Source organism: Furipterus horrens, unplaced genomic scaffold (assembly GCF_987537825.1).
Source record: "Furipterus horrens unplaced genomic scaffold, mFurHor1.1.pri manual_scaffold_3, whole genome shotgun sequence".
Taxonomy (NCBI): domain Eukaryota; kingdom Metazoa; phylum Chordata; class Mammalia; order Chiroptera; family Furipteridae; genus Furipterus; species Furipterus horrens.
In genome coordinates, this window is record NW_028327173.1 from 48,650,746 (window position 1) to 48,673,205 (window position 22,460).

The window sequence follows — 22,460 nt, forward strand, 5'->3', positions numbered from 1 at the left end:
AACTGATCGATGTTTCTCTCCCTCTCTTTCTCCTACCCTTCCCCTCTCTCTAAAAATAAATAAATAAAATCTTTTTAAAAAATAAAAGAAACATAGAATTGTCTAACAAGGTTATCCAAATTGATAACCAACATTTACTTACCACTTACAAAGTACTACTATGTATGATCTTGTTTTATTTTTACATGATCCATATTTGGTAGAGTAATTGGTACCATTTTTTAAAAAATGTCTATGAAAAGATATTTATTTAGTCATTTATGTTCATTAGACTCTACCAGACACCAGGCACTTTGCTAGATACTTGCAGAACCTCAGTGAGCAGAGACAAAGATCCCTTAATTCTAAAGAAGACAGTCAATAAAAAGCATAATAAAAAAGTAAATTACATAGCACTATAATAAAGATATAAATAAAAGCAGTAAGAATGAAACCTCAAAACTGAAGTTTGAATTATTTCACGATTGAAAAAAAGAAAATAATTCCTGTAATACTTTTCAGTTAACCACTTGTTTGACGATGGGTTTTTTTTTGAGCAGCCAAACTTTTCCAGTAATAAAGATTTATTTATTTACAGTAATGTCCCTCTACGCAGGAATTTCCTGTTTTGTTCTCTGAAGTTGTTATGTGTGTGTAACTGAATTAATTCATCTCAAAACAATGTGTTTTCCCCAGGACTATAACTTCATAAGTGAAAGACTTTAAGCCAGCCTTGTTCATTCTTCTTGTGCATTTAGGTTGACACACCTTTGAAATACCAGATGTAATACCCCTCAAAGGGGGTATTAACCCTCAAGAGAGCACCTAATCTTGTTACCTGTCCTGTAATCCCATCCCTGCCTTGCTTTCTCCCACGTCCAGGGACATTCCTTTCTTAATTTTAAATGCATAAAAAAAGCTTATTCCTAGGAGTATTTGAGATCTTGCTCCTGGTATACATTGTCAGTTTGGCTCAGATAAACTCTTATGAAAATTCTAACACACACAAACACACACACACACACACACAACAATGTGTTTTCACAATTATGCCCAGGTGGCACTGTGGGGCAAATCAGGAAGTAGGTTCAGCCCCTAGTATTCTTTTGTATCACTTTCTCTCTGGATAGTGCCTTTCCTTGGCCTTTAAAAACCTGGTAACCAGAATAAACCACAAAACTCATTTATAGCAAGGGTTAAATGATTTATCATTCTCTTTTCCACCCTCAGAGTATTTAGACTTTACTAGAAAACAAAGCCTTATAATAAAAAAATAAAAATAAATCAATCTCAGAATATAATATTAGGCTTTAGCAAACACGAACATTTCTCTAGGTTAGAAACTTGTATTTTTCTATGCTGGTATGATAGCAAAAATTTAATGAAGTGACTGGATGTTGGATGAGTTCAGGACAATAAAGAATAATAGCTAAAATTGATTGGATGCTCGCTATGTGTTGGGCACTGTGATAAGCATTTTACACGTGAATTTCCCTTTACTTATCACTGCAGGAGTGTAATTATTATCCCAATTGTGTAGATGAGAAACATATGAGACACAGGGAGATTAAGCAGTTTTGCCAAATATACAAAGCTGGTAAATGGTAGAGCCAAGGGCAAAACACAGGCTGTGTGATACTAGCACCTGCCCTCTAGCTCTGCTGTCCTCTTTCTCAGAGACCCAGGGGGGCCCTGTGTCAGCACCCCTCAGCCACCTAACCAAACCCTCCTCTACACATTAGCTAATAATAAAACTATTCCAACAGCACTTCATTTTAAATGTAATATTTGCTATGAAAATGAAAACTCATGATGAAAGATGCTATGCGTTATTTCTACTTTGGCATGAATACAAGTTGTGGAAGCAGATTCGGGCTAAGGTGATGAGAATGAAACCGCAGGACTCCAGGAACCTCGGGATAGGGCAGTCAGAGGTGAGGAACAGGTGGCCTTGGCCAAGACAGGAGCACCACAGAGCAATTCATATTTTTTCCCAGCTGGCCCTGGTTCTGTCAAGTGTCCAGAAAGCAGTACTTTCCAGAGTGGGATGTGTGGACCCTCTGCATTATAAAGGCTTGAAAATGAGTTAAAAATCAGAATCCTCAGGCTCTAGCCAAGTGATACTTCTGCAATAAAGTGTAAGAACCACTGTATCAAAAGGTTAGACATACCCTTTAAGAGCGACAAGTGCCATGAACAATAATCTTGTGGGTGGGCAGGATATACAGAAAGAACTGAACAGAATTAAAGAGCACATTAAAAAGACCATATACCACAATCAAGTGGGGTTTATCCCTGGGATATGAGAATGGTTCAACATATGCAAATCAATAAATGTGATACATGACATTAACAAAACAAAGGATAAAATGATATGATCATACAATAGAAGCAGATAAAACCTTTGACAAAATTCAACATCTTTCCATGGGAAAAGCTCTTAACAAATTAGGTAAAGAAGGAATGTACCTCAACATAATAAGGGCCATTTATGACAAGTTCACAGCTAACATCATACTCAACAGTAAAATGCTAAAAGCTTCTTCTTGAAGATCAGGAACAAGGCAAGGATGCCCACTTTCACTGTGTCTATTAATACAGTACTGAAGTCCAAACCAGAGCAATTAGGCAAGAAAAAGAAATTAAAAATATACAAGTTGATTAAAAAAGTAAAACTCTTTTTTGCAGATGACATGATGTTATATACAGAAAACCCTAAAGTCTCCACCAAAACACTATTAGAACTAATAAACAAATTCAATAAAGTTTCAAGGTAAAAAATCAATATACAAAAATCAGTTGCACTTCTATATACTGACAAGGAACTATCTGAAAAACAATGTCATTTACAATAGCACCAAAAACAATAAAATACTGAAGATTAATTTAACCAAGACAAAAGACCTATCCACTGAAAACTATTAGACACTGATAAAAGAAATTGAAGAAGACACAAATAAATGAAAAGGTATTCCATGTTCTTGGATTGGAAGAATCAATATTAATGGTGGCTTGGGGAGCGGAGCAGAGAAGTGTTGGCATGTGAGAATCTCAGGTCATTATCCCTTGTACTATCTGGTCACCTCTCTGCTTCCTCTTCCTCTTGCCCACTGCTTCATAAGTCACCAACCACCCCAGCCCACTTCAGGAGCCTAGGAATCCCCAGAAGCATGGGATGTGAGACCGTTGCTCCAGTGAACCATCACGTCCCACACTACCCCTCTGCCTGGACCCTGCCCTGCCTCTGAATGCGAAGCTTTCAGCTGAGGCTCTGAGAACCACTGAGGGCTGCTGAAAATGGAGCTTCTAGACCACCAAGGAAAAATTTCAGGGGTCTTTAAGCAGTACAGAAAGAGCCCCAGAGGGAAAAAGATCATTTGTCAGCATAGAAATCCGACACTGAAAATGTGAAAATCAGTTCCCTAAATTCACTACTACTGAGGTTTAAAAAAAAAAGGGGGGGTGGGTGAAAGGGGACTCCCAGGTAGGAGTTTTCAATTCTGCACTGTAATACAGATCCCTTTGTGAATAAGAAAAGGTGCAGGCTCTATAATCTCTTTAATGACAAGTCAGAGGCCTGAGGGAAGGGCAGTCACATTTCATAATGACTAATTAATTTGTTGGAATTGCTACTTGCAGTAGAAAAGTTTCCCAGAGAAATCTTCTTCTTCTCCTCCTTCTCCTTCTTCTTTTTTTTTAGATAATTCTCCAAAGGACAGCAAATATGAGTAAGATATTAAAACACATTTTATTTTGTTCTCACAAAACACTGTTGGTTTTTGCATTAACAATGACTCCATAAAGATTCTCATTCACTTCTCAGGACTTTTAGTGACTAAGAGAAAAAAAAAAAAGTTATATCAATGCAACTAAATATAGGTGGTATTAAGTATAATGAAATTAGAGAGTGGCACATGGAGTCTACTTTTCAAAAATTCTTCTGTTTGTAATTAGGAATTTCTTATTCATTCATATTTGAGATGGATTGTAAATTTGTAGATTCCTGGTTGCTAAACTGGGTTAAATAGATTGATACCCAATGTTCCTTAACATACTAATCATTTTAGACTCTTTATCTGTATTTATTTCTTCTTCTTCGGGTCCTGTCCCTAATAAACCACCAGAGTTCTGTAGAATTAAAATAAAATAAAATAAAAAACCTAAAAAGAACTTCAAAAACTCTTTGAGGTTTGCAACCCACTGATGGAGACTAAAGATTATGCTTTTCCGTGAGGAAGCAATAATCTCCTTTATTAGTATCCTGTTGCTGGTATAACAAGGTATTACAAATTAGTAGCTTAAATTTATAATAGTTCTGGAGGTGAGAAATCCCAAATCAGTATGACTGGGCTAAAAACAAGGTATCAGCAGGGCTGTGTTACTTCTGGAGGCTTTAAGAGAGAATCAGTGTCATTGCCTTTTCCACTTTCTAGAGGCTGCTTGCATTTTTTGGCTTGTGGTACCATCTTAAAGCTAGAAGCATAGCATCTTTCAATATCTTTCTCTGACTTTCCTGCATTCTTTTTATAAGGATCTTGTGATTTCATTGGACCCAACCCTATAATCTAAAATAAACTCCCCATCTCAAGTTCCTTTTGCAATATAAAGTAATCTCTTCAAAGGTTCTGAAATTAAGACACGGACCTCTTTGGGGGAACATCATTTGTTTCACCACATCTTCTCACCTATCTACCCACTACCTAGTATTGCTGTTTCTACTATTCATTGTGATGAGGTGCAAGCAAAAGAAATCAAATCTGGCTCTCTTAAGCAGAAAGAGAATTATTGGGAAGCCAGAATCATAGCCAAAATTGCCGCGTAGGATGAATCTGGTGGAGCCTACAATTGGCACTGTGGCCACTGTCACTGCCTGCCCTGTGCCCTGGATTCCCCACTAGTACTACTGTTACCAGACCCTGGATATAGCTGTTGCACCCATACTGGATTCTCAGTGATTTCCTTGAACTATGTGTCTTTTGCAAGAGGTGGAAGGAGGGCATCTGATAAGCTGGGCTTAGGTCATCCGCTTGTAGCTACTTAATGGCTATGGGGAAAGGGAGTCTCTGTCCCACTGAGGTATCCACAGTGCGAAGTCCTACCTGCCTCTTACATATTTTAGGATGCACACAACAAAAAATGTCCTGAACACTGGTAAATGTCAACTAGACTCTTCAGACCCAAGAACAGGTACAGGCCTTGGCCAGGTAGCTCAGTTGATAAGAGCATCGTCCTGACATGCAAAGATTGCAGGTTCAATTCCTGGTCAGGGCACATGCAAGAATCAACCACTGAATGCATAAATAAGTGGAACAACAAATTGATGTTTCTCTCTCTCTCTCTCTCCCTTCTTCTCTCCCTCTCTCTAAAACCAATAATACAAGAAGAATAGGTATGTACTATGCTTGAGAGCAAGGCTGCACTTTTGAAGAACCTTAAACCACTAGGTAAAACTTGGAAGTTGCTCATTCCTACATATAAAGGTTTACTACACTTTGGTATCAGACCCTCACCTCTGTATGGTCCATGTCACTTAGGAAAATTTCCTGGGTGGCTGTTGCTTTTTTACCTTTTCCTCTTCTTATCCTTTCTCTTCAACTATATAATTGTCATACCTATATTTCTTGCTTGTACCAAGTACATATAGCCTAGAAATACAGGCATGAAGATAATCTCTTGAATATGTGTAGGCATACCCTCCTATCCTTAATATTCAAGGATGATACTGTAACCTGTGAAATGATTCATCGTTTGACTTGTTTTTCAAGGTGTGGTAATGAGTTTGTTCTGACAGATCCCTTTCTCTGCCCCAGGCTTCTGGTGCCTATTTGATATGTCTGGCCATTGCCTTTTGCTTTGCAGATGACATGAACTAGAGTCAAATTTTTGCCCTTGGCCCAATAATGTTGAATTCCAACCATAGAGCTGAACTGGCTTGGGGAGATAACATTTAAATGCTATGAAACAGCTGAGCTTATTAGAAGGCGATTAGAAAGAAACCAAAAGGAGATGTTATAAGGAAAACAGGATTGAAAAAAAATCTAATAATTTGAAAAACACAACCTTGGTCTCTTTTAATATGACTCCTCTTTCTTGAATATCTAGAACCTTCTGAAAGAAAGGTCTAGAAATGTCCCTGTTCAGCTCTGGTCAGAGCCTTTGTGATGCAGACCTAGGTTAGTGTGCCTCTGACAGCAAGATTGGCAAGGGAAAAGGTAAATACATGTAAAGGAGCCTTATAAATGTCCATACATTTTGTCCCAGTAATTCCACTTATAGAAATCTAGTCTTAGGAAATAAACAGTGATATGGAAAGGAGATTTATGTACAATAATATTTATCTAAAAGCTAGTAATAATAGTAAGAATTTGGAATACAATCTAAAAGTCCAATAGTAGCAATAGCTAACACTTACCAAGCTTTTAATTTGCATAACCTATGGTACTAAGTGATTTATATGAATTATCTCAGCAAACCTCATGAGCGAATTGCTGTTATTATCCAATTTTACAAATGAAGACACTGAGTCACAGAGAGGTTAAGCAACTTGCCCAGAGCCATGCAACTCCAAGTAGTGGAGCCAGGACTTGGACTAAGTTTTGTCTGAGTCCAAAGCTGGCATCTGAGACCATCAAGCTGTACTGTTTCTCAATAAAGGAATGACTAAAAAAGTAAGGTACAAACATGATGAAAATTAAATTGTCATTAGTATGATGGTTTTGAACAATTTTTACTAAAATGAAGAAAAAGGAAAATAAGACAGCATTTAGAAAAGAGCATGAGCTCCACTAGGGTACAGATGTGCACAAAAGAGTGTTGACAAATATAAAAATAGTTGTTTCCAGTTTGTGAACAAATATAAAATTGTATTTTCTTTTCCATACTCATACTTTTCAAGCAGCCTTCAGGTAGTATGTATTGCTTGTATAATCAAGGGAAATAGTTGGTTTTTAGTATAAATAACTCTATGCTGGAAGAGTCTAAGAATCAGTGCTAAATGGATTAGCCTAACTGTAACCCATTGTGGTGGGGTTCAGAGCCCAACAAGGCCAGGCAGCTCTAACACACTGTGGCCCTTGCCCAGGGGAGCGATGGCTGTCTCAGCATGAGAGAGGCTGCTTGCAGGGCTGACTGAGCTTCCTTGTTCTGAGCCACCCTGCTGCAGAAGTGAGGTTATTAATTAATGTGGCCCATGACCAGCAAAACTATGTGTCAGAACTGGATAAAAATTTTTACTCTCTGATTTCCACCTATGTGACTTTGGGCAAGTCATTTATCATTTTTACACCTTTGTTTCCTCACCTATAAAATAGGGACAATAGAGTTATCTCCCTAATTAAGGTGTTGTGAGGATTAAATAACAGGAAGTATGTAAAATTTAGTATCTTATCTGCAATAAGTGATCCCTTAAAACAAAGAACACTTTGCCCCATGGTGGAAATAGAGGGAAGGGCTGAGGAGACTGATCTGATGTCATCCCTAAGAGGTAGATGGAATACAATATTGTTAAAACCAAGTCCTTTTGAGCAGATTTGATTAAATTATGCTGGTGTTTGGTGGGCCAAAAAAATGTAGTTATGTTATGCTTCTAATTTTGGCCAAGTATAAGATATTACATATTTTGTTTGAAACCACTCTAAATTCTCTATGAACACATTGTCTTCTATAAGACTAATTTTATTACACATTGTCAGTGTATATAAATTTTTTTACCAAAGTAGAGATGATATGGGTTTTCTGAGTATAGTCAAGTATGTCCTGTGAGAGTAATAGACATAATTTAATATTCTGTTGCAGGGATAGAATTCTCATTATGAATATAACATGACAGACATTAAATAAATAAATAAATATAAAATGAGATTTTTCTAGCACATTAGGCAGTACACTGATAATTACAGCTGTTATAGTTTTTCAGTCACAAAAGTTTTGTGTGTACATCATTCTGTGTTAGTGAATGCTTTTGCATGTTAAAATACTTGAAAATACTATAAATTATCAATAGCAGGTAATTTACAGGGATGGCATTAGAGATGGCTCTTTTGCTATCCCTTTTATCTTTCATGTTAAAATTATTTTCTCTTATTATAGTTACTGCTTTTATCATGAAAAATGTTAAGTATGATTGAAGAAGAAATGACCTAACCACTTGGTGGCACTATGCCATGAAGAATATAGTCTGTATGGTTTCATTTCAGTCCTACATTAGAAAATTTGCTATTGTCTTGATTTCTTCCATAACAATCTTGTTTATAAATTGTTTTACTTCAGATATCTAATTATTTGTGAAATCACTCCCTAATAATTATGCCTCTCTTTTAAATGACTTTAATTTAATTTAAATTAATACACCTGGTTAATTTGAAACTAGAATAACGGAAGAGCCTAAAGGAAGATTGTGCTTATTCCCTATTAGGGCTAATAAAGTCCTAGTCAGATATGAACATTGTTTTTATATAATGCAAATTAATAATTAATGTTTCATTGCCAAGGAACCATCTGTACTTTATGCAACAGAGTAACATTAACCTATATTAAAAGCCAACAGAAATATATAGTCTTAAAGTGCTAATTTTAAAATAATGAAAGTGAGTAACAAAACCCAGCAACATATGCTATAAACCTATGATTTTGCCAAATTAAAAATTGTGTCATGTTTTAACATTATATTTTTCTTGAAATTTCAAACTAATGTAGATGCAGACTCCCGTGTGGGCTCCCTGAGAATGAACATGAGCTTATAAAATACTAATTTAGATGAATAAACCTGGCTGTTGGCCAGGGGGCATAACCTTGTTCCCCCTCAGAATAAGATGGAACCAGATACTTGAAACAGAAGACAGTGAAGCACTGAGAAGCCAAAAGAAATCTGATTTGTCACAATTCACAGTGAAATATTTCCCTCTTTTCTGATGTTTTCATCTTCTAAAATTCCCTACCCATTGTTCTTAGAAAAGTACTCTTCATTTGAGCTCATGCTGGCACCCAGATCAGCCTTTTTCAAAAATTTCCAAAGATCCATAGGAACCTTTTTATTGGAACCCTATTTTTTTTTCTCAAAGAGAGTTGTCTGGGTCACACAGCTTGTTACACAAGTATGTGGTATTTCAATGGCCGCTAAGGACACCTCAAGTTGTGATTTCCTCCTAGCCCCCAAAGTAATTTTTTTTTTTAAAGAAGAATTTGAACACTGAAATCAGAATGACTGAATAATAGGGTTTGAAGCACTCTTGGAGATCCAGGGCTTAGAACCATTTTTAGGAATGTCTTTTATCAGCTGGGAGAATTGTGCCCTTGAAGTCACCTCTGGCAGCTTTTAATTATCAGGAGTGAAGAGATGGGTAAGGAAGCTCCAGGACTCTTTTGAGTTCAGACTGAAAGTAAGTTGACAGCCAAGGCTGCTCATCCCTTCCTGGTCAGAAGCTTTCATTAGTGTGTCCCGACAGCCTTATGGCTAGACAGGGCTGGCCAGCATCCTTGTCAGTGGGAAAGGAGCAAAGGGAAGTCATTAATGGCATTCTACCCCCGTGTTACAACCTCAGAGTGTCTGCTAATCGAAGTTGAGCTCTTATATGTTGCCAAGATGCTGTTCACTAACAGCATCGCAAAGATCGTGCAAAGGCAAAAGTGATCCATCCATATTGAAGGCTCCTAAGGAAACCTAAATTTTATTGCATGATTTATTGGAAGGAATCAAGTGGAGACCAGTTATTGTGCTTAGTGAATTAAATGAAGCTCTTCAATATTTGTTGCCTAGAAGCCTCATGAAATTAGTGGGCACACCTTGAAGTTTCATAAACCCTAAGTAGTTTTTATTGTTTTTTTCAGCATGTCCTCCTTTGGACTTACCAATTAAATAAAAAGAAGGCCAATAATCGAAGGCCTTTGTTTTTATTCCATCTTTCAAGCCTATTAAATTTACTGGTTTACTTTAATCATCTCCAAATGAGTAAAGAAACTCTCTTAGGAAATTGGGTAACCTGAGTGCAAAATATAAGAAGCTGAAGCTATTTTCTTTTTGCTTAAGTTCCCCCGGTGACACTGAAATCACTCCAACATGATACTCGGAATTCTGGTCTTCTAATTGCTTCCATCTTTAAAGGACACCTTACTTCTGGTAAGAAAATACAACTTTTTCTAGTAGTTTTTCTAGTAGTCTTTACTGGTCATTTATTTGAATTCTCCATACTGAAAAATCATGTGTCAGGTATAAATTTTTTGATGAGATTTGCCACATGCTTTCTATAGGAAAATAATCAACAAAGATCTGCCTAAAATTGAATTTAAGGAGTAGTATAGGTGGATTTTGCTAGCTTTTGCTCTGGGTTGGATACATTTTTATTTCAGTTAGTGCTGGGACTCAAGACCCCAAAACTTTGTAAAAGAATTCTATTATTTCAGTCTACCATGTACTAGGAGTTTTATATACATCATCTTTTTCTTTTTAAAAAATGTACTTATTGAGTTAGAAAGAGAGATCAATTTGTTGTTCTGCTTATTTATGCATTCATTGGTTGATTCTTCAATGTGCCTTGACCAGGGATCAAATGCACAACCTTACCATATCAGGACAATGCTCTAACCAACTGAGCTACTCAGCCAGGGTGATATATATCATCTTTTTTCTAACTTCAAAACAACCTGGTGAAAAAAAGTCTTATGTATTTATTTTATAGATAGGAAATCTGAAGTTCAAAGAGGTTGAGGAACTTGTTCAAGTTCAAACTAAGTGACAGACTAAAATTCAAATCCTGTTTTTCAAATTCTGATGTCTGTGCACTTTCTCTCACACAATCAAGATCTATTTTATTTGTTAGTATGATGCAAGATCTTCCATTGATGAGTATACCTAAATATTTTAGGCATAAAACGATATTAGATCAGGTTGTATAATTGCAAAAAGAACTCTAAATAGAAATTTCAAATTGAAAAACTTTGGGCGTGACTATCTCACTACTGACCACTTGCAGACCACTTATCTCCTTGCATAGAAGTCTGGCAGGAATAGTATAAGAATTTTTGCAGATTATATTGACATTCTTTGGACTTCTGCTTACTTACTCAACAAATATTCTTTAAACAACTACTATGCACCGGGCACTGTTCTGGGTGCTGGGAAATCAGCAGTGAGGAAACTGAACAAAGTCCCTGTCTTCAAGGGGCTAATATGGGGAGGTGAGAAAACAGCTAACAACACAAGAATAAAGTCAGGTAGTGGTAAATGTCATAAAGAAATGTGAAGCAAGGTACAAGCGCTCTGAATTTGTACATGTGAGTCAATTATAAGCCAAGTGCTTAGGTTTAGTACAGATACCTAATTATAGATGCCTACACAGACCTCCACATTGATATTTCTGTGGGAATTGTGGAGGCTAGGAACTCAAGGCAGCTCTATTAGATACGTATTATTATCTCAATTTTACAGAAGAGAAAACTTAAGCTTCAGCAAGTTTATAATTATGCCCTGAGGTTACAGAGCTGATAAGTCACAGAGTCGATCTCAAACCCAGGTATCCCGGGTCACACTGCTCTACCCTTCGTCCCCTTCGCCTGATCCTGCATTAACATGGGGATTCTCTATCCTCTTCCATGCACTAAAGCCCACGTGTATGTGGCAGTCAGTACCTTCCACTGGTTGCATGAAATCTTCAGTAATTGTGTTTTAGTCCTAGAAAAACACTAATTTCATATGCCACTGGGACTCAGGAGTAATCTAAGTGCCTGACCACCAATTGGCTTTTGGAGAGGGACTGGACAGCCTGGAGACCTCCAAATGTATTGTGGGCACAGCTCAGAAATAACTAGGGAAGGGCCAATACAGTGTCTGCCACACGATAAGTATCTGATAAACATTTGCCAATGGGAGCAAGGAAGGGGGATGAAATGGCTCAAAACAGACTCTAGCGTGATAAATCATTTCTCAATTACAGTCTATATTTGAAATAGAAAATAGGGTTTTACATATATACTAGCAAGAAAATGTGATGATCCTGGAGGAAACACATGTTGAATATATTATATGCATTACTTAATAGTTTCAGGGGATTAATTCAACTTCAAAATGTAAGCAAAGATTGTTAGCACTTTTTTAAACAGTGTTGTATTTATTGTTTTCTACATTATTTTTATTGTATTTTTTCCATTACCATTTATCCACCCTATACCCCCTTCCACCTCCCCCTACTCACCTCCCCCTCCAAAAATGCATTATTTTTCAAATAAAATGTGAATGCAAGATATATAACACTAAAATTTTTTTATAACATATATAGTTCTAAGTAGAATGAATGTCCTTTCTCAGCGGGAAAAGAAGTTCATGAACAATACATTTTGAAGAATGGTGACAGGCTGTATATAACTTCTGTCTCACACTAACAATTAAAAAACAAAAAACCTAAAAAACCTCAGTCGTGATTGTGGCCAGCTCTGTTACCAGCAATTGGAAATTCACACTTGTGTCAGAAAAAAGAAACGGTTCATCGCTAAATCTTTCTATATAAAATATGCATGCACAAGCTCAGAAAAATGTCTAATGTTGACCACATTTGCTAGAGATGCACTTCTAGAAACCCACTGACATCAGATATATGCAAGAAGTACTGTCACGCAGTTTGGAAGGGCAGTCACTTTACAGCTCGTTAATTTTGTTTCCTTTTTTCTCTTTTCCTTTGAGATCAATGACCTTTGCTTTGAGCAGAGTAGAGAGAACAATGATTTTGATGTCACACAGACATTAAAGCTTAGCTAAAATTATTTTTCTTTCCCCTCAGACAACAGGCAACAGGACATTGGACTTTTATCGGGAATGGTCTCCTTTGCTGTTGTATTGTCAATTCTTTCTTTGATAGTGATATTTAACAAATCGCTCCGAACGAGGTAGGTTTTTGCAGAATTTCTGTTTTCTGATTTTGACCATGTATTTGTACTGCCAAAATGCGGTCAATTAAGTTATTCATGAAAAAAATCCATCAACATTTTTATTCAAAGAAAGGTAAAATATCTACCTGTGCCAAACTGTTTACAAATGTCAGTTATTTAATGCTCACAATCACCCTACCAGAAAAGCCCTATAGTCTAATTTACACAGGGCTTACAGAGGTTAAGTGATCAGCCAAAGGTCACTAAGCACCAACCAGGAGTCCAGACCCAGTTGAAATCATTGCTCATGTACTCTCTGTCACTACACAGCTTTCTCACTGTGCCCTCAAGTTTATCTTCAATACCTGGATTCTTTTGAGTGGTTAAGTCATAACCTGCCTCAAATTCTACCCAAACAACTCCCCTGAATCAGTGTGAAGAGAAGCAGGGCACCATCTGAATTCATCACTTTGATATCAATCATGCCAGTGTTTTAGTTTGCAGCCCCAAGACCCATTCTCCTTCAATCACTTTTCCCCAATATGGTAATAGTCAAGTTCTAGGCCCACTTAGAAAATGAGACTTTGAGAAAAATAAGGCTGTTGATTTCCTAAATTTTACTAGATGCACTGAATACATATTTCTAATGTATTGTTTCATGTGGCAACTTCTCATTCCATCCAGTGACTCACAAATTTTAATACATATGAATGTTCTTTGCCTAATTGGCACTGAGTTTCTTTCTTGCCATCACTTGCTTCATGAGATAACCTTTGTTTCTTTTAAATTTATAATCAAAATGCAGTAGAAAGGCTTACAATTAGCTATTCTAAATAAAGTATACTAGTGATTTTTAAATTTTATGTAGACTTTTTCCTCAGAACTTAAGTATGGAAATTACACATGAATAAACATATCCCTGGCACCCTTGAGAGGGAGACAAATGAATATGGAACTTTATTTTAGGCTGTTTTAAAATAAACTGATTATAAAGCTCTTTGAAATACATTTTTAAAGATTTTATTTATTTATTTTTAAAGAGAGGGGAAGGGAAGGAGAAAGACAGGGAAAGAAACATCAATGTGTGGTTGCCTCTCTCACACCCCCAATGGGGGACCCAGCCCGCAAACCAGGCCTGTGCCTTGACTGAGAATCAACTGGTGACCTTTTGGTTCACAGGCCAGCACTCTATCCACTGAGCCACACCAGCCAGAGCCCCTCTTAATGTTCAGACTTACACCACATTAAAATATCAATATTAATGTTGTTATTCATAGAAATCTAAGTTAGTGTGAAATTTTTAATAACATTAAATTTGTTACTAAGAATAATCTAAGATTAACTTCCTATTGATAATGACAAATAAGAAAATAGGACAATTTTTTGCTAATTTGATTATTAAAATAAGTATTCTTTTTATAAAGATAAAGGAATGAGAGATAATTCCAATATAACTATTATATATATATGAGTAGATACCATCATTTACTATAACTATACATAATTTATATAAGCTTATTTCAGATATAGAACTAGAAAACAGGGTAAAACATTTAAAATAATGAAACCAAGCATAATTAAATATATATATAAAGTAAGTGCATATATATTCTCACTGTATCAGCAGCTACATAAAAACTTTTCTAGAATAGCATGAACTTACTAATTTGATCCAATTTTAGATATAGAAAGAGAGTGTAAATTAGTATCAAAAAAGCTGACTCATAAAACATTGCATAAATATGTGTAAGGAAATTATATTTACCCTACAGTTCAAGGTAAAATTGGGCTAGCAAAGTACATTCAGCCATTTGATTGTTACTTAGTAAAAATCCAGAGAGAAGCTTCTTAAACAGATAAACAAGTCTGATCTACTATTAACAAATGAACTTGGAAAACGGTGCCAGAGATCAGTTCACTCTCTTCTAAATTCCTGGAACAACCTCAAATCAATTTTTACTATAAATGCAGAAAGCTTTCAACACAGTGGCAGTGCCAAGGGGTAGCTCTGAGAAGTGGGTCATACACAGCTTCTCCATCTTCTTCCCATCACCCCACCTCAGTGATTCTGAATAAGTACCCAGCCTAAATAAAACACAGTGTGCTCACTGTGCCACAACACTGAGAAATAACTTCACCAGTCCCACATTCCAGCCACATAAAAAAAGTGTGGAGCCACCACTATCATCTTAACCCTATTCAGAATCATAATAAATTCAGAATTAGAGAAGCTCAAATTATATGGTTTTATTATGTAACATTCCTTTAATATTTTTCTGTGATTATGGTCACCTTGGAAAGTTCTACAAAATATCCCCTAAATTTTCCAAACTTTTGCACACTGTCTCCTGCTCATCATGCTTTGCCATATCTAACGTATGTATTAGATTCCACTTTCAGGGTAGTTCTCTCACTTATCTTGAATCTAGTGTGAGTGTTTTGAAATGTTCCAGCTCATTAGACAGAAGCAGAGAATAGGGAGAAGAGAAAGATATGACAGATATTGAATCAACTTCCCACTTAACTATTTGAAGTAAGAGATGGAAATTTTAGCTCCTGCTTCAGAAAGTTTCATTTTTTAGTATGTATTTCATTCTATATAGTTGATTTCCTAATGACCCATAGGATTGCCTGCACCAATCCTAAAGTGATTTCCTAATGACCCATAGGATTGCCTGCACCAATCCTAAAATAAAAGACTTCTTTGAAGATGCTATTTTTGTTTTTCAGAATTAAAAGAAGAATTTTATTGCTAATACCAAAATGGCTTCATGAAGACATTCCTAATATGGAAAACAGTAATATTGTGAAAATGCTACAGGTAACCAAACACCATCAAATAAAAAATAAATAGCAGCTGTGACCAAGAATACAGTTCAACAGAATAGAATTTCCATTCCAATAAATAAATGTGTGTGCATATTAGCATAACTGTAGAAACATCTGTAGAAACAAAATTATACATATTTCAAATTGTGCTTCAGAGATGAGAGAAAGGAGTTAGGGAAAGAAGAGAGAGAAAAAAGAAACAATGCTATTCAAAAGAAAAAAGCGAAGCAGAAGATTGTGGGCTAGGTGCCAGAGTCATCTGGTAACCATGCAATTGGTAGGTATCTTCATGGACCAAAGGAAGAGAGCAGAAAAGCTCAATAAGCTTCAAAGACACAAAGGGGTTTCCATTTTACATGAGATTGGAGAAGCAGGTGGAGCCCTAGGAGGACACCACTTCACTTGGGAGACCCAGGGAATTCAAGAAAATAAATGTGAGAGGACTGTGGAGATGATGTCACCAAGGGTGAGCCAGGTTTCCACCTGAGCAAAGAAGAGACCCTGAGAATATATGGGACTGTGCTGGTTATGGAGGAACTACTGATGATTATGAATGAGGGAAAGGAATCTGCCGTGTGTGCTCCTCCTGCTTTCCAGCACTCTGGCCTGGCCACCAAGGGGCCCAAAACCCAGTTGATGGGACGGACAGTCACATTATGCAATGCAGTGATGTAAGTACAGTGACAGAAAGGAGACCAAACATGGCAGGAATGTAAAGGAAACACTGACAGGTGAATAGGAGTTGCTCAAAAGAAACAGAGAACATTCAAAGCAGAGAGGGCAACGTGAGCACAAGCACAGGGACGAGGAGATCATGTTGGGTATGGCTTTATTGAAAAGCTTTACATGCAGAGCAGCTGCAAAAATGCTGGAATGATGAGTGGAATGAGGTCACAAAAGGTCTTATTGCTATGGAACTTCATTCTGTTAACTGATACTTTTCAAACTTAAAAAACATCTGTATTTTTAGTCTAGCATCCCTATTTGGAGCTTTGGCAAGCCCTTTAATCAACTCCTTCCCCATTTTCAAAGAAGTTCCTAAGGCATAATATTGTTGCATATTAGAAACCTGATGCCCAGGCCCATTCCAGGATCTCTGGGGGTAGGGTGGGCCTGCGGAGGCCCAGGCATCAGCATTTTCCAAAGCTTCCCACACACAATATTGAGAACACTGTTAAGGGGTTGAAATCTACTGCTAAGGACAATGAGAAGCCAGTGAGGGGTTTTCTATTGAAATAGACATGGTCCTAGGAAAGAGGTAGATTGAGGAGGGTCAGAGAACCAAGCATGGTGAGGTGTGGACAAATGTCAAGAAACAAGGATTCATAGTGTTGAATAATTTGTAGAGGGTCTATAACCTAAGGAGTGAAATGAGTCCGTGGAATGTGACAAGGAGCAAGTCATTGGTGGTCCTGGGCCAGAGGCTCGTTTGAGAAGTGAATGGAAAGGAAGGAAGTGGGAAGTGAGAGTGGTGATAACCCTTTGATGAGTCTGGACTAGAAGGGAAATGAAGGAAGGGGCTATGCTGACATGTGGTCAGCTCTCAAATGCTGGTGGAAATGAATGAGTAACAGTAGCTCCAGAGGGGTATGGAGTCAGGAACACGTGTGCACTAAACTGGTCAGGCCTGAGAAGGATTATTACAGGAGACAGGGGAACATGATTGAATAAGACTTTGAAGAAGAGAGGAGGGGATGGTCTAAAGGAAAGAGGTGGACAGTTCATCCTGAGCAGGAGGAGAGATCTTTGTCTTTGGATACTTGAAGGAAAGAAGGGGTGTGGGTATCGCTGATTTTGAAGGAGGTAATGTTGATTAACAGTGGAGGGGTGATCTACAATAACTGAACCCATGTATGTAATGAAGTTCATAATTAAGGACAAGCATACATTCACCAAACTACAGATAACAAATACTTTAGACTTGATATTCATTCCACTTAGTAATTCTGTTTTGCTCCCCCATTAACTATGCTAGGAATTTGGGGGCTTCTTATGGCACAAATAATTGTCTCTGATCCTGTTGTGATCAGGTCCTCTTCTTCCTTTGTGGTTCTCACTCTGGAGTAGTTCCTATTTGTCTTCTCTGTCCTTCATTGTGGTTTGAAATCCACCCATTTTTCCACTCAGTTGCCAGAACATAGCCACCTTATATTCTTAGTTTCCTATTGTATGTCTAGTTCCTTTGACTTCATCTGACCTTTAACTACAGTGGTCCTCCCTTATACACAGTTTTGCTTTTCCTACTGTTAGTTATCTGCCATCCATAAATATGAAATGGAAAATTCCAGAAATAAACAATTCATACATTTTATTTACTTTTTAAAAGATTTTATTTATTACTTTTAGAGAGAAGAAGGGAGGGAGAAAGAGAGGGAGAGAAACATAGATGTATGAGAGATACATGGATCAGTTGCCTTTCACATGCCCCCAACAGGGAACCTGGCCCACAACTCAGGCATGTCCCTGACTGGGAGTTTAACCAGCAACCTTTAGGTTTGTGGGCCAGTGCTCAATCCACTGAGCCACACCAGCCAGGGCAACAATTCATACATTTAAATTGCATCTATTCTGAGTATTTTTCCAGTGTATCCAACCTATATACGATACCTCCCCATTAGTCACATAGAAGCCATCTTAGCTATCAGATTGACATTTTACTTAATAATGGTCCACAGCATAAAAGTAGTGAAGTTGGAAATGTGAATGTCAAAAGAGAAGCCATAAAGTGCATGTATGTATATGAAAAAAACATAGTACATACAGTCATGTGCTGCTTAACAATGGGATATGTTCTAAGAAATGTGTTGTTGGGCAATTTTGTTCTTGTGCAAACATCATAGAGTGTACTTTCACAAACCCAAATGGTAGAGCCTACTACACACGTAGGCTATGTGGTATATAGCCTATTGGTCCTAGGCTAAAAGCCTATACAGCATGTCACTATATAAAACAGCATAAGATTGAATTAAGTATGAAAAAAATGATACAATCAAGAGACACGATAAACACAAACTGTATGAGGGTGCTATCAGAGTAACTGGTATACTGTTACCATTTTCTTAGAAGTAGAAAGAGAACTCTTTAAAGTAATGGTAAAAAATAAATACTGTACATAAACCTCTAACAGCAGTTTACAAGAAGGGACCCCCCAAAAACCTGACTTTATTTATTAAAAAATTATGTGTTTATTCTTACATGTTTAAACCAATCCTTCTCAAAGTACTCTTCATTTGATGCAACACACTTATCAAGACATTTTTTTTCCAGTGCTCAAAACAGTTTTTGAACTCATCTACTTTGATGCCTTTTAGTACTTCTGCCATTTTCTGGTTCACTTCTTCCACATCGGCAAAATGTTTCCCTTTGATGATTTTTTTAATCTGGGAAAAATTTTTAAATGTCACTTGGGACAAGATCAGGTGAATAGGGAGGTTGGGGCACGAGTCGGGTCATGCCATTTTTGGTCAAAACTGCTAAACACTCAGCACAGTGTGGGCAGGTGCACTTGTAAATTGCCCATTGTGAAATGGGCAAACATGCTGAAAGAGTCTTCAAAGTAATTCACTGAAGCCGAGTGCAGCCTCTCACAATAACACTGACTGGTAAACTGATACAGATGAGTTCCTAGACCACTCACCTAGCCAGGGAAGGATGTAGTACGAGGGGCCCACCCTCCAGAAGATAATTCCATTTTGGGGGGATCTCCCCTCGTATTATGTACATAATTGAATGTGCTACACTTTTGTAGGACTGGCAGTGCAGTAGATTTGTCTACACCAGCATCACCACTCACAGTAATGCATTGCACTAGTGTTATGATGGCTATGGTGTCACTAGGTGATAGGAACTTTTCAGTTCCATTAAATTCTTATGGGACCACTGCCATATATGTGTTCCCTCATTGACCGAAACGTTACATGGCACATGACTACACAGGGTTAGATACTATCTTGGTTTCAGGCATCCACTTGGAACATATTCCTTGTGGAGAAGAGGGGGCTACTATACATGTCTGTCCACCCCAACCCAAACCTCCTAAGTTCTGTGGGAAGGTGCAGCCTGAAGAAAATTTTGAACAACAGTCATGCTGCTTTATTCAGTCTTCCTTTTTGCCAAACTTCCTTCCCATTCTGGGGTCTTGAAATTAGAAGTGAACCATAGAGTTTCCTTCAGATGTCAGCTTGAGCGGCTATAACAGAATACCACACACTGAGTGGTTTAAACAGCAAACATTTTTATTTCCCACTTCCTGGATCAAGACCCTGGAAGATTTGGTTCTCAGTGACAGCCCTCTTGCAGGCAGCTTCCTTCTTGCTGTATCCTCACAGGGCAGAGGGAGGAATCATCTACCTGCCAGGGAACTAACCCCATTCTTGAGGTCTCCACTAAAAGACTACTTACTCTCCAAACACCATGCCTCCTAATACCATTAGATTGGGGGTTAGGGCTTGACATAGGAGTTTTGAAGGGACACAAACACTCAGTCATAGCACGTGCTGTAATTTTATAATTGTGTCGGGTCAGAGTTATTTGCCATGGGAAGCCAGCCATCTGCTGGAAAGCCCTGAGACCTTTTCTTACCCAGAAGAATCATCAGGCTTTTATACAAATAAAAATCTTCATCCAGCCTCCTGGCCATCACAGACAGGTCTGAACTGTGAGCAGCCACACACCTTTAGAACCTCAACTCAAAGCACTTCTTACAACCTTAGTCTCAAGTGGAAGCTAAATAGGATTCTCTCCCTACCCTTTTATTTTCATTTAACCAATCAAATATTTTCTTGTAGTAGGTGTCCATAATATTAAGTACTCCAACATATTTCAAAATCCAAATTTTAAAAGGCCCTGAAATAATATGCAAGTTAATATGTAAAATTCTTCTTTCTCTTTAAGAATTTTAAACTAAGACATATGCTTAAAACATGCATTATTTTTATTATTTCTTTCCTTCAGTCTCCTCATGGGAGAACTTAATAAAGATTTGGAATTGAGCAGAAAAAGAAAGGAGAAGATAAACAATTATGAGGAAAAGAAGAGAGAAAGGAAAGTTGAGGGAAATTAGAATTCCAGTCCTTATTCAATTATCCATCTGCTACCTTTGTTTTTTTGTAAAATAAAACAATGCTTTTTCTTTCCAGGAAAAGAATGAATTTATGAATAATAATTCCAGTGAACAGGTCCTATATGTTGATCCAGTGATTACAGAGATAGAAATCTTTCTCCCAGAAGAACACAAGCCCATGGACTGCAAGAAGGAAAAGAATATAGGATTCCTGGAGACAAGCGACTGCCTGCAGAAGTCCCTACTCACTACAGTCGTGTATATTCCTGATCTCAACACTGGGTATAAACCCCAGATTTCAAATTTCCTCACTGAGGAAAACCATCCCAGCAATAATAGTGAAACAGCTTCCTCAGCTCTCAAATCAACAACAGCTGATTCCTTAGACCTGGGGGAAAATGCCCAGTTTAAAAAATATCCTAATTTTTCTCTTTCTGTCTCAAGTATGAATTCGCTAAGCAATGCACTATTTCTTGAAAAATTAAGCCTCATTTTAAATCAAGGAGAATGCAGTACTTCTGACATGCAAAACTCGATAGAGGGGGAAACCACCATGCTTTTGGAAAATGCTTCACCCAGTGAAACTATTCCAGAACAGACCCTGCTGCCTGATGAATTTGTCTCCTGTTTGGGGATCATGAATGAGGAGTTGCCATCTATTAATTCTTATTCTCCACAAAATATTTTGGAAAGCCATTTCAATAGGATTGAACTCTTAGAAAACTGTAGTCAAAATTAATGTGAGAAAGCTGCCTTGCAATTTGAAGCTGAATTTCCCCCTCAACATAAATTTAATTCAGACCTAATTTTTAATTTTCTTTTTTATTGTTCTTCTATTAGGGTTGTTCCACTCCTCCCCATACTTCTTATTTTTAAAAAAAGATATTTTATTTATTCATATTCAGAGAAAGGGGAAGGGAGGGAGAGAGTAGGAGAGAAACATTAATGTGTGGTTGCCTCTTGCCAGTTGGGGACCTGGCCTGCAACCCAGGCATGTGCTCTGATAATTAGGGAATGAAGATCCAAAGATGGAACATACTTCATAGTCACAAAAGCAGTAACAATATTAGGGATACCTCCTGCATTAAAAAAAATAGTAACTATATTCTTTTTATATTCCCTCATTGCAAGGCACAGAACAGATCTCTCTGTTGTGTGAAGGATAAATAACACAAAATACATAGTAGTGAAGTAAGTGCTGAAAATAGTCATTTAAAATCAAGCCATTAATATTAGTTAGTAAGGGGAGAATTAAGTTTACTTTTCATTATATTGCTTAAAATTCTCTTGAGTAGATAAAAACACAGCCCCCTAAAACAAGATAAGGACAGAAACAGAAAAACAATTAATTAGCATGTTTGCTGTATTACTTTTTATACTATTTTCTATTCATTGTTAGGGATTTGATCTTTCCTTATTTTGATTGTGGACTAAGAAAGTTATAAAACAATGATGTGCGGAAATCATGAGATTGCTATCTTCATTCAAGTTAAGGGTGATGGCGTTGTTCTCCTGTGGCGTAGTTGGTGTATTAACTACACTATAGTCGAATTAATGAGGTAGCAGATGCAGGACCAGCAAGGCATAATTTCTTTTTAATAATCCACTATGTACCAGATATATGTCAGAAAATTACTGTTAAAACAGATACATGTCTAAATCTGGGACGGTAATACTTGCCACACCTCCCATTGCTCCATAGCCCTTGCCTCCCGCAGATATCACTAACTGATCA

At 37.3% G+C, this 22,460-nt stretch overlaps 1 protein-coding gene across 1 annotated transcript in view; it reads left to right on the forward strand.

Moving 5' to 3' along the window:
* The window catches only part of IL23R (interleukin 23 receptor), a 62,461-nt gene extending 40,997 nt beyond the window's left edge, over positions 1-21,464 (forward strand). The window contains exons 7-10 of the mRNA XM_090268279.1: positions 10,004-10,093; positions 12,747-12,852; positions 15,565-15,655; positions 20,802-21,464. Of these exons, the coding sequence (XP_090124405.1) occupies positions 10,004-10,093; positions 12,747-12,852; positions 15,565-15,655; positions 20,802-21,464 (950 nt within the window). The remainder of the gene's footprint in view (positions 1-10,003; positions 10,094-12,746; positions 12,853-15,564; positions 15,656-20,801) is intronic.
* The last annotated feature ends 996 nt before the right edge of the window (positions 21,465-22,460 follow it).